Here is a 13878-nt window from a genome sequence, read left to right on the forward strand (position 1 = left end):
GGTGGTTGTTGTGGATGGCTGTTCACAAATCTAAATGTGTATTTGAACCCAATAGTGGTTAAATTCAAGAAGTTGTAGCTGCCTATCAATCATTGTTTTTGAAACCAGTGGACAGCCAATGAAAAATGCGCTACATAGTGCGGATCCAAATCTATGGAATAGAAATTGGGCTTTTATTGTTCAATCAAATTCATACGGATAAAAAAAAACCCATGTGCCTAATGGACACATGTTCAAACGTGCACACTTTTGATATATTTAAAGGGCCAATCTGTAGTTGCTACATCAATTTTTTGGACATATAAATGATATATACCCTACCATTAAAAAGTTTGGGGTCACTTAAAAAAATTGTCCTTTAAAATAACATCAAATTTATCAGAAATACAGTGTAGACATTGATGTTGTAAATTACTATTGTAGCTGGAACGGCTGATTTTTGTATGGAATATTTACATATGCGTCACAGAGGCCCATTATCAGCAACCATCACTCCTGTGTTGTGTTAGCTCATCCAAGTTTATAATTTTAAAAGGATAATTGATCATTAGAAAACCCTTTTGCAATTATGTTAGCACAGCTGAAAAGTGTTGTCCTGATTAAAGAAGCAATAAAACTGGCCTTTAGACTAGTTGAGTATCTGGAGCATCAGCATTTGTGGGTTCGATTACATGCTCAAAATTGCCAGAAACAAACAACTTTCTTCTGAAACTCGTCAGTCTATTCTTGTTCTGAGAAACGAAGGCTATTCCAAGAAACTGAAGATCTCGTACAACACTGTGTACTACTCCCTTCACAGAACAACGCAAACATTTTCTAACCAGAATAGAAAGAGGAGTGGGAGGCCCCGGTGCACAACTGAGCAAGAGGACAAGTACATTAGTGTCTAGTTTGAGAAACAGACACCTCACAAGTCCTCAACTGGCAGCTTCATTAAATAGTACCCGCAAAACACGCGTCTCAACATCAATAGTGAAAAGACGAATCCGGGACGCTGGGCTTCTAGGCAGAGTTGCAAATAAAAAGCCATATCTGAGACTGGCCATTAAGATGGGCAAAAGAACACAGACACTGGACAGAGGAAGATTGGGGTAAAAGGTGTTAAGGACAGACAAATCTAAGTTGGAGGTGTTCGGATCACAAAGAACAACATTTGTGAGAAGCAAAAAAAATGAAAAGATGCTGGAGGAGTGCTTGAAACCATTTGTCAGGCATGGTCTAGGGGTGCTTTGGTGGTGGTAAAGTGGGAGATTTGTACAGGGTTGAAGGAAGGCTTGAATAAGGAAGGCTATCACTCCATTTTGCAATGCCGTGCCATACCCTGTGGACGGCGCTTAATTGGAACCAATTTCCTCCTACAACAGGACAATGACCCAAAGCACAGCTCCATACTATGCAAGAACTATTTAGGGAAGAAGCAGTCAGCTGGTATTCTGCCTATAATGGAGTGGCCAGCACTGTCACCGGATCTCAACCCTATTAAGCTGTTGTGGGAGCAGCTTGATCGTATGGTACGTAAGTGCCCATCAAGCCAATCCAACTTGTGGGAGGTGCTTCAGGAAGCATGGGGTCAAATATCTTCAGATAACTTCAACAAATTGACAACTAGAATGTCAAAGGTCTGCAAGCCTGTAATTGCTGCAAATGGAGGATTCTTTGACAAAAACAAAGTTTGAAGGACACAATTATTATTTCTATTAAAAATCATTATTTATAACCTTGTCAATATTTTCTATTCATTTTGAAACTAATTTCATGTATGTTTTCATGGAAAACAAGGACATTTCTAAGTGAACCCAAACTTTTGAACAGTAATATAAATATATATCTTCATTGATTCTTGAAGAATATAACTTAAATGTTTTATGATCTTAGTTCAACTGTCACACTCATGAGAACCAAAAATATAAGCTTGTTTTATTCCAATGTTTGTGAACATTGTAAATGTAAACACACACTGAATAGCCTCCTAACATGGTTAAAACAAAAAAAATTATATCATGGATGGTCAGTCCTTGCATCCATATCTCTGTATATTAATCTGAGTGGTCACATTTCTCCAGGCCCATCCCTCAGCTTTTACCAAAAGAGGCGGGTCAACTGTTTTGTGATTGTTTCATCTGTGGATTTGCCCTTTAAAACAGCTGCATATTATCAAGTGTCAGCAACAAAAAGGTAAACAATAGGCCTATAGCAAATGCAGCATATGACATTCATTTTTCACATGTAAATAGCACTTTTCAGTAGTGCTCAAAGCATGTCATTCCATGAGTGCAGCATTTTTCAACTGGAATCAATGAGTCCATTCAGTCCCCCATGACAACAAAATCATAAACAACAGTAGGGCTGGTTAATAAATCCTTAGTTTTGGGGTCATGCTCAGGTAAAACAATTTGGCTAATCTATACTTGAAGATAACAGATCAAGGGGCATTACATTTATTGGAATGACTGGAATTCTGATATACTTTAATCATATTATTATATGTAGTAGAAAGCGTTGGGTTAGAAGAAGCCTAACCAACCATAAACAACCCATAAAGTAAAATGTAACATACATAAATAGCCAGCAATGTAAACTTTAACATTGATTTATCCTGCAATAGATGTTGTTCAATTGCTAACATGCATTTGTCTTCCCTCTTAAGGGGAAAGTCATCTAAAAGTAATGGAATGTAATCAAGTTACGTTACTGAGTTTGGGTACTCCAAAAGTTACAAAAGCTGGATGGTGCAAAGCTGTCATCAAGGCTAAGGGTGGCTACTTTGAAGAATCTCAAATATAATTTTTTTTTTGATTTGTTTAACACATTTTTGGTCACTACATTATTCCATGTGTTATTTCACAGTTTTGCTGTCTTCACTATTATTCTACAATGTAGAAACTAATAAAAATAAAGAAAAACCCTGGAATGGTAGGTGTGTCCACTTTTGACTGGTACTGTTTATATTATGGACTCTGACATTGCTCAATCTGATATTAATTCTTTCTATTAACATTTCTGGAATATGTGTTTATTGTTTTGTGTTGCAAGGTATTATTACTGCACTGTTGGAGCTACAAACACAAACATTTCGCTGCACCTGCGATAGCATCTGCAGATATGTGTATGCCAATAAAATTGTATTTTATTTGTCAGAATAAATGTCATTGCCATTTTACCTGCTGTTGTTGTGTTAGCTGATTAGCTGCTGTTGTCTCACCTGTTGTTTTAGCTAGCTCTCCCAATCAACACCTGCGATTACTTTATGCCTCGCTGTATGTCTCTCTCAAATGTCAATATGCCTTGTATACTGTTGTTCAGGTTAGTTATCATTGTTTTAGTTTACAATGGAGCCCCTAGTTCCACTCTTTATATCTCTGATACCTCCTTTGTCCCACCTCCCACACATACGGTGACCTCACCCATTACAACCAGCATGTCCAGAGATACAACCTCTCTTGTCATCACCCAGTGCCTGGGCTTACCTCCGCTGTACCCGCACCCCACCATACCCCTGTCTGCGCATTATGCCCTGAATATACTCTACCACGCCCAGAACTCTGCTCCTTTTATTCTTTGTCCCCAACGCTCTAGGCGACCAGATTTGATAGCCTTTAGCCGCACCCTCATCCTACTCCTCCTTTGTTCCGCGGGTGATGTGGAGGTAAACCCAGGCCCTGCATGTCCCCAGGCACCCTCACTTGTTGACTTCTGTTTGTTGACTTCGAAAACGCCTTGGTTTCATGCATGTCAACATCAGAAGCCTCCTCCCTAAGTTTGTTTTACGCACTGCTTTAGCACACTCTGCCAACCCCAATGTCCTTGCCGTGTCTGAATCCTGGCTTAGGAAGGCCACCAAAAATTCTGAGATTTCCATACCCAACTATAACATTTTCCATCAAGATAGAAATGCCAAAGGGGGTGGAGTTGCAGTCTACTGCAGAGATTGACATTACTTTGCAGGCTTACTTTCCAGGTCCATACCCAAACAGTTCAAACTTCTAATTTTAAAAATTAATCTCTCCAGAAATAAGTCTCTCACTGTTGCCGCCTGCTACCGACCCCCCTCAGCTCCCAGCTGTGCCCTGGACACCATTTGTGACTTGATCGCCCCCCCATTTAGCTTCAGAGTTTGTTCTGTTAGGTGACCTAAACTGGGATATGCTTAACCTACAATCTAAGCTAGATGCCCTCAATCTCACAAAAATCATCAAGGAACCAACCAGGTACAACCATAAATGTGTAAACAAGGGCACCCTCATATACGTTATCCTGACCAACTGGCCCTCCAAATACACCTCCGCTGTCTTCAATCAGGATTTCAGCGATCACTGCCTCATTGCCTGTATCCGCTAAGGGTCCGCAGTCAAACGACCACCCCTAATCACTGTCAAACGCTCCATAAAACACTTCTGCGAGCAGGCCTTTCTAATCGACCTGGCCCGGGTATCCTGGAAGGATATTGACCTCATCCCGTCAGTTGAGTATGCCTGGTCATTCTTTAAAAGTAACTTCCTCACCATCTTAGATAAGCATGCTCCGTTCAAAAAATGCAGAACTAAGAACAGATATAGCCCTTGGTTCACTCCAGACCTGACTGCCCTCGACCAGCACAAAAACATCTTGTGGCAGACTGCAATAACATCGAATAGTCCCCGCGATATGCAACTGTTCAGGGAAGTCAGAAACCAATACACGCAGTCAGTCAGGGAAGCAAAGGACAGCTTTTTCAAGCAGAAATGTGCATCCTGTAGCTCTAACTCCAAAAAGTTCTGGGACACTGTAAAGTCCATGGAGAACAAGAGCACCTCCTCCCAGCTGCCCACTGCACTGAGGCTAGGTAACACAGTCACCACCAATAAATCCATGATAATCGAAAACTTAAACAAGCATTTCTCAACGACTGGCCATGCCTTCCTCCTGGCTACTCCAACCTCGTCCAACAGCTCCGCCCAAGCCTCCCCAGCTTCTCCTTTATCCAAATCCAGACAGCAGATGTTCTGAAAGAGCTGCAAAACCTGGACCCGTACAAATCAGCTGGGCTTGCCAACCTGGACCCTCTATTTCTGAAACTATCCGCCGCCATTGTCGCAACCCCTATTACCAGCCTGTTCAACCTCTTTCATATCGTCTGAGATCCCCAAGGATTGGAAAGCTGCCTTGGTCATCCCCCTCTTCAAAGGGGGAGACACCCTGGACCCAAACTGTTACAGACCTATATCCATCCTGCCCTGCATATCTAAGGTCTTCCAAAGCCAAGTCAACAAACAGATCACTGACCATCTCGAATCCCACCGTACCTTCTCCGCTGTGCAATCTGGTTTCTGAGCCGGTCACAGGTGCACCTCAGCCACGCTCAAGGTACTAAACGGTATCATAACCGCCATCGATAAAAGACAGTACTGTGCAGCCGTCTTCATCGACCTTGCGTTTAACTCTGCTTTCGACTCTGTCAATGACCACATTCTTATCGGCAGACTCAGTAGCCTCGGTTTTTCTAATGATTTCCTTGCCTGGTTCACCAACTACTTTGAAGACAGAGTTCAGTGTGTCAAATCGGAGGGCAAGTTGTCCGGTCCTCTGGCAGTCTCTATGGGGGTGCCACAGGGTTCAATTCTCGGGCCAACTCTTTTCTCTGTTTTTATCAATGATGTTGCTCTTGCTGCGGGCGATTCCCTGATCCACCTCTACGCAGACGACACCATTCTGTATACTTCTGGCCCTTCCTTGGACACTGTGCTATCTAACCTCAAAACGAGCTTCAATGCCATACAACACTCCTTCCGTGGCCTCCAACTGCTCTTAAACGCTAGTAAAACTAAATGCATGCTTTTCAACCATTCGCTGCCTGCACCCGCACGCCCAACTAGCATCACCACCCTGGATGGTTCCGACCTAGAATATGTGGACATCTATAAGTACCTAGGTGTCTGGCTAGACTGTAAACTCTCCTTCCAGACTCATATCAAACATCTCCAATCTAAAATCAAATCTAGAGTCGGCTTTCTATTTCGCAACAAAGCCTCCTTCACTCACGCCGCCAAACTTACCCTAGTAAGACTGACTATCCTACCGATCCTCGACTTCGGCGATGTCATCTACAAAATAGCTTCCAATACTCTACTCAGCAAACTGGATGCAGTTTATCACAGTGCCATCCACTTTGTTACTAAAGCACCTTATACCACCCACCACTGCGACCTGTATGCTCTAGTTGGCTGGCCCTCGCTACATATTCGTCGCCAGTCCCACTGGCTCCAGGTCATCTACAAGTCCATGCTAGGTAAAGCGCCGCCTTATCTCAGTTCACTGGTCACGATGGCAACACCCACCCGTAGCACGCGCTCAAGCAGGTGTATCTCACTGATCATCCCTAAAGCCAACACCTCATTTGGCCGCCTTTCCTTCCAGTTCTCTGCTGCCTGTGACTGGAACGAATTGCAAAAATCTTTGAAGGTGGAGACTTTTATCTCCCTCACCAACTTTAAACATCTGCTATCTGAGTAGCTAACCGATCGCTGCAGCTGTACATAGTCCATCGGTAAATAGCCCACCCAATTTACCTACCTCATCCCCATACTGTTTTTATTTATTTACTTTTCTGCTCTTTTGCACACCAGTATCTCTACCTGCACATGACCATCTGACCATTTATCACTCCAGTGTTAATCTGCTAAATTGTAATTATTCGCCTACCTCCTCATGCCTTTTGCACACAATGTATATAGACTCTCTTTTTTATTTTTTATTTTTTTTACTGTGTTATTGACTTATTGTTCACTCCATGTGTAACTCTGTGTTGTTGTCTGTTCACACTGCTATGCTTTATCTTGGCCAGGTCGCAGTTGTAAATGAGAACTTGTTCTCCACTAGCCTACCTGGTTAAATAAAGGTGAAATGTTAAAAAAAATAAAAAGAAAGTATAATTTATGAATGATGGGATCGATTAATTAATAAGATGAAAAATTATATAACAGATCAGAATTGTCACACAATTCGTTGACGTCACAATTATAGTACTGTATTGTTTTTCAGGGTTTCCCAAACTGGATGGGGTGCACGTTTTGGTTTTTGCCCTAGCACTACACAGCTGATTCAAATAATCAAGTAATCATCAAGCTTTGATCATTTGAATCAGCTGTGTAGTGTTTGGGTAAAAAACAAAACGTGCACCCCTTGGGGTCCCGAATACAGAGTTTGGGAAACGCTAGTTTATGATAGAATCAGAAAACGATCATTATTATTGTAGATTATACAAAAAAAATAAACTTTCTCTGGCCACCAGACGGCATCCTTTTCTTGTTTACAGGCCATGGTATGCAATGGTCTCCAGTATGCTCTGCACACAGTAGTAGCATAGGCAATATAAAGCAAAGTATAGGAGTTTCATAGGAGCATCATTCCAGGCAGACATTTATACCCATTGCATGTAAACAAAGCAAATGTGTATTTGTCACCTGCACAGGATACAGCAGGTGTAAACAGTACAGTGAAATGCTTACTTGCAAGGTTATTCTGCAAATGTAAAATGTGGTCAAAGCAAAACTCTTATTGCAAATCTATATTGATAAAAAATATTTAAAAAATCCATAAACCCATCATTTACATAAGTCCACTGAAAGAGAGAACCTGAAAAGTAATTGACAAACCCTTCATACACTTTAAACTTACATCCATAATACACTATTTTATACTTCTCTTAAAGATGTCCTCTAGCCATTTTTGAACTTCTCCTGTTGAAAAGCTGTCCCCCTTGATTGAGGAACAATAGAGAAGGATGGAGAATAAAAGAGGAAGCCCCCCCCGACCTGGACCACCTATTGGATTTGCCATTTGTTAAGTAAATCAGGTGTTAAAAGGTGAAAAGTAAAAGACATTGACCAAATTATGTTAACACCATTACTGTGTAGTTACAAAAAAGTGCATCTGTGCAACTCAAATGTGACTCAGATATTTTGTTTCTTGGTAGGTATTTGCAAGAACAATAACACAATATAAATGTGTAATTTCATTGGAACAGCTTAACAGTTGTTCTCAATATGGCAGAGAACAGTACCACAGAATAACTTATGCTACTGTACAGCAATGACATGATAAAAAGGTGTTCCCTAGAGATCCAGACAGTAGCTTGGCCAGACAAACTGCCTTATTAAGGAGTCCCCCAGGCAGCTTTTCAAACAACTGGGAGCTTCAGAACGCGGCTCCTATCATCTTCTCCCTCCCTCCCAGATGTAAAACCACAAACCATAGACAGATCGTCCGCACAGCGGCCCTTTAGCTTTTTCTCTAAATAAGGCAGCTTATCAGAGTTCCTGTCATTTCAGCCATATTCCCATTGCCAAACAACCCTGGCTCCGCTGTGGCAGTGGCGAGCTGCAGGCCTGCACATTCTTTTCCCTTGTATGGGTAAATGCCTGAGCAGGGCTGGCTCTGTTTGGGACAGCCGGGCAAGGCGATTGGCCAATGGAGGAGTGGGATGGGCCGGTTGAAGACTTTCTTTAAACAAACTTTTCAGTGGTACTGCCTGCTTCCCTTCCAACTAAGCACTGAGACCCAGACAGAAGGCCTCAGAGAACTCCCCAAAACAACTACAATTCACCTGAAGCCAAGGTGAGATCGATTTTTAAAAACATGTTCCTTAATGTTGTTTATCTTAGAGGGATTTTATGTTGGTATTAGATGTGACACTTTTAAAGCATTAGTCAGAATTGTATGGGAAACTCTCAACATTTGTAAAAGCTGAGTTCAAGGTGAGGGCTGGATAGGGTTTCTGAGTTCTTATTGTATGCCTAAAGCGACCAGTCACAGGTCTAGGGTCATCTGGTGTAGCTACTCATCACGGTGTTGTGGAATTAAGATTTGACCAGTTGTCACCACTCTGTGCCCGGTATAGAGCTTTCTAAACACTAGAGCAGGGGTATTCAACTCTTCCTCGAAGAGGTCAGGAGCCTGCTGGTTTTCTGTCCTACCTAATAATTAATTGCACACACCTGGTGTCCCAGGTCTAAATCAGTCAATGATTAGAGGGGAACAATGAAAAAACGCAATGGAACTGCCTCACTTCTAATCTAGAGCCTTATGTTTACCTGTTTTTAGACACCGAGAGGTTGGTTTGGTCTGTTAAAGTATGTCACATTTAGGAACTTCCCCAGTGCTGACCCCTCAGAAGTAGTAGTGGTGTCCGTGATGAGAGGTTAGGTGGTTAGGTCAAGACAGTGATTGACATAACTGCTAGTGTGTGTGTCTGGTCAGTGGGGCCCTGACCGCAGTGATGAGGTGTGGTTGGTACACTGATAAACACACAGTACATCCCAGAGAATAACAAACCAATGATGATCTTGAAATGTTTTCTAAACCTAATCGGTGAGTCAGCCAGTCGAGAAACCTGAGGAATTCAATTGGTTGCAGAAGCAGTGAAGTAATAATGGCCTAGAAATTAATTCTAGAGTGAAGTTGGGAAACACAGATTCCCCAGGGGGCTTCAGACTAAATATCTAGTTAGTTAGAATGAGATGAGGGTTTGGACAAGACTAATTGATCAGTTTTAAATGGTTGTGCAAGATGTGCTTACAATGACATAGGGATCTAGTCATCCCTCTACAAGAATGTGAAATATTACAGGAAATCAGGCAACTCAACCCTGAGAAATTCACTTCTAACATTCTCATTTTTGAACAGCCCCCTAGTCATGGTGATGTGTTATAAACACATGGAAAAGAGAAGGACTGAGAACTTCTGAGAAGAAACATTTGCCCCCAGGCCCAAATCTTAAAATTCCTTCATCCTTTGAAATGAAGCTGGACAATGAGCAAGCAGTTTGCCAGTGACAACTCCCTTACATCTCTGTTACCTCCAATAGCAAGCGGAGACACACTGAGTGAGAGAGACTTGTCGTTTGCCTAACATTTGACTGGGTTATGTCACTGGACAAGTGGGTCTTGTTCAGTAGGGATGAAATGGTAGAAAATATTTTGGTACCAACTGACATTGCCCCAATGAGAACGGTTCGACGTTTAAAAACAATCTCTAATTTTGTGCCTGCTGAACACGGCCATGATTTTGTGATCTACCTCTATCACACTCATGCAAACACACACGTCGTTCCCATCTATGCTCAAATAAGGCTTGCTAAATGATGTTATGGCAGTCTGCTTTATATCTTGGTTACCAGTGCTTTTATCTCCTGTACCACATGCCAGTAGAGAGAGAGAGTATGTTTTGTTTCTCTGTCAGTCATCCAACTTGAGGAAGAGATTTTGTGTGGAGAGCGTCCCTGAGTCTAAGCGAATCATTGATATGAATAACATGCTTCAGTGGCTCTCAATGCATTATGTCATAGTCTGGCAGTCAATGAACTCATTATACCTCTAAATGACTCAACCTTAATGACATGTTACTTCCTGTATGGTATTGGCTCTTGCTCAGTCTGTTTTCTGATGTGCCACCACCCAGCAGCACTATCCCCGCCTGTGCACACATCGTCAATGACGCACACTGAGTGACGGGTCTAAGTTTGGCCTGTTCTCCCAGGATACCAGTTGGCTATCTTGTGACCTCTTCACACTGTTCACTGCAGATGACAGTTAGCAGTGGCACAACCTGAATCTTTGGTGCGGAGAGAGTGTAATTTGGAGGTCGATGGCATCTGGCACCAATGCAGAGACTGAAAATTGAATAATTGAGACTAAGTAATAACCCATTTTCTGGCACCAAGTGAAGTCCCTAGCCTTACCTAGACAATTTATGTAAAATTTTTGCTCATGTATGATCCTATTCAGCGCATATCGCAATCACGCTGGTGAGGTTGACAAGTAGGCCTAACTAAATCATCACTGTCAGGCTTTTGCATTTATACTCTTGTGCCATGATAAATTAAGAGCATTTTTCTTTATTGAGTCTTTTTTGGGGGAGACATTTCCCGTGGGAGAGATGAGAACCATCCGCTTCCCCAATACAACAGCCCACTTTGGGGAGTCGTATCGTTCACCCAACCGTAACCATCCATATCCTATTTTGCATGCCTTAGGCCCATCCAACCACCACCATGTCGAGCAAACGTGCAAAGGGGAAGACCACCAAGAAGCGGCCCCAGAGGGCCACGTCCAACGTGTTCGCCATGTTCGACCAGTCTCAGATCCAGGAGTTCAAGGAGGCCTTCAACATGATCGACCAGAACCGAGACGGCTTCATCGACAAGGAGGATCTTCATGACATGCTGGCCTCACTGGGTAAGACATAGGCCAAAGGGGAACACATAGGAACCTGTTGTTAGTGGGTTGACTATATTCTATATACAAGACCTAACAAGCGTATACTCATCAATTCTAGACTGAAACATCTTCCCCAAAAACAACCTTAGAGATGTATAGCAACAGAACATTTCCCAGTTAAATACCAGTACTGTCAGATAGAGCGCTACCAATAAGCATGCAGACCGGTAATAACGTCCAACCGGGCACATAAGTCAATTTAACATTGGTTCAATGGAACCATAATATTTATATTTCCTCAATGTCTACCTTCGAACAGAATTCAGATTTTACCACTTAATGTTGACTATGGTGTGAGTGTTCTGTTGTGGTCCCCAGGTAAGAACCCGTCAGATGAGTACCTGGAGGGGATGATGGCGGAGGCGCCGGGGCCCATCAACTTCACCATGTTTCTCACCATGTTCGGAGAGCGCCTCAACGGCACCGACCCAGAGGACGTTATCCGCAACGCCTTCGCCTGCTTCGACGAAGAGGGCTCTGGTGAGACACACGAGCACGCACACTCACACTCTTCAATGTCAACCACTAGCATCCACCTTCACAGTAATGTCAAACACTTAAAAGGAAAAAAAAGACTTCTTATCCTCGATTCTTCTCAGCCTCTCTTCTTACCACCTTCTCAACTGTATTGGGAAGGTTCAAGGTCCCCCCACTCGGACCTTCTTCTCCAATGTTTAGAGAAGGAGAGGGGATGAGAAGAATCAAGGAAAGAGCCAGATGATGACCCGCCTCACTCTCCCGTTTGTAGGAGTGATCCACGAGGACCACCTGCGAGAGTTACTGACCACAATGGGCGACCGCTTCACTGATGAGGAAGTGGACGAGCTGTTCCGTGAGGCGCCTATTGACACGAAGGGCAACTTCAACTACGCCGAGTTCACCCGCATCCTCAAACACGGAGCTAAGGACAAGGACGACATGTAGGGAGAGACAACTGCTTTGTGGCCCGCACACACAGTGCTTTTTAGATGGAATGGACTTCTCTTTTATAGTCAATGGTGATTATCCATTGAGGAGTGTATCTCAGCTAAGTGCATCTCAATAAGTCTGTAGTGGCTTCCTCTCTGGATCCTTTCTGAAATTCCCAGTGATCGGAATATTGCTTTACTCTAATCCATTCCAGGAAAGGTGACAAGGTGAAAGGAAGCAATATTAGACTCTTGAGATGCATTGAACGCCTTTGTATGTGTGGCCCACTCCCCCCAAAAAGCATTCAGCACTACATACCAGCCAAGTACCTCTTCTTGCCTCACACCAGCACCGCCTCTGTAAAGAACTGCACCTTCTATCCAGGAGCTGTGTTGGAAAACCACATTGTAATGGACTCTCTTCTATTCTATTAATGTAATGTTTTTGATGGGTTGTATGTTACCTTCATTGCTTAAATGCTTATCATTCCACCCTTCTTTCGTTAGACATGTTTCCCAGTGCTAGTCATATCTCCTTGTCATCTGGTCAGGTCTATTCTAACTCTGCCTGCATTGATGCACCACAACCTCATTCAAGATAAAACACTCAACATGAAGGGTCAGACCTGTACAAGAAAGCGAGGGATGATGTCGTGAAGAAAGTCAGCCTATTGAAATTGTTTACTCGTTGCTCTTTCATAAGAGAGAACAGAAGGAAGAGGTTGGGCTTGGTTGTGTTCGGGTATAATCATGTTTGGGTTGAATTATTGTTTAAGGAAAATTATCATGCCTGTATAGGACTAACGAAGGACCCTGAAGTGACATTCCACTGTGTCCTTTATTCCAGATGAGTAATTTCAATGTCCTGCTGCATTCAGTGCAGCATTCAATACCTTTTAATATTCTATCAGAGAAAATAAAATATAAACTGATTGATATTCTCTTACATTGCAGTTGTGACACTGAGAAGAATACTTCATATTTACTGTGTGTCTTTAACTCTGCATTGTTGGAAAAGGACCCGCAAGAAAGCATTTCACTGTTAGTCTACAACCTGTCATTTAAGAAGCATGTGCCATAAAAATGTATGATCAAATGAAGTGGTCCAGGTTAAAGCACTAGCACCAGATGTAGACTAGGCAGTATTTCAAGAGTCACCGAGTCTTAGCTGAAATCAGTAGCAGTGAAACTGCCACCCCGTTTGCGATATTACAATATGTTACTTCAAACAGTGAACACCCCCCCCCCCCCGGACATCATTGCACGTGAGAGAACAGTGTTATGTACAGATTTGTTTTATGACGATGCAAAAACAAAAATGCGCCTGGGGCGGCCAGTGGCGACATTTCTCCTAATGCAGATCAACTTTAAAGGTCATTAATATTGTTTCACCTCATGCATCAACAAAAAAAGCTAAATATAATAAAGGAAAAATAAGGGGCACTGGAGCCAAGTCAATATGCAGGGGTATGGGTTAGTTGAGGTAATGTGTAGGTAGGGGTAGTGACTGCATATATAAACCTAGAGTAGCAGCAGCATGTGAAGGAATATGAATGTACAGTGCATTCGGAAGTATTCAGACCCCTGGACTCTTTTCACATTGTTACATTAGCCTTATTCTAAATGAATTAGATAAAATCCTCAGCAATCTACACAAAATAGCCTGTAATAACAAAAAACAGGTTGATATTTTTGCCAATGTAAAAAAATAAAAATAC

General features: G+C 42.5%; 1 protein-coding gene across 1 annotated transcript; it reads left to right on the top strand.

Annotated features, from left to right (window-relative positions):
• Positions 1–11017: 11017 nt before the first annotated feature.
• LOC110528481 (myosin regulatory light polypeptide 9) lies at positions 11018–13106 on the top strand. Its single transcript, XM_021610581.3, has 3 exons — positions 11018–11210; positions 11571–11732; positions 12001–13106. The coding sequence occupies exons 1-3, from the start codon at positions 11027–11029 to the stop codon at positions 12174–12176; spliced, it is 522 nt and encodes a 173-aa protein (XP_021466256.1). The 5' UTR covers positions 11018–11026; the 3' UTR covers positions 12177–13106.
• The last annotated feature ends 772 nt before the right edge of the window (positions 13107–13878 follow it).

The sequence above is a fragment of the Oncorhynchus mykiss genome, chromosome 7 (genome assembly GCF_057628025.1).
Source record: "Oncorhynchus mykiss isolate SJ-2025 chromosome 7, ASM5762802v1, whole genome shotgun sequence".
NCBI classification, from domain to species: domain Eukaryota; kingdom Metazoa; phylum Chordata; class Actinopteri; order Salmoniformes; family Salmonidae; genus Oncorhynchus; species Oncorhynchus mykiss.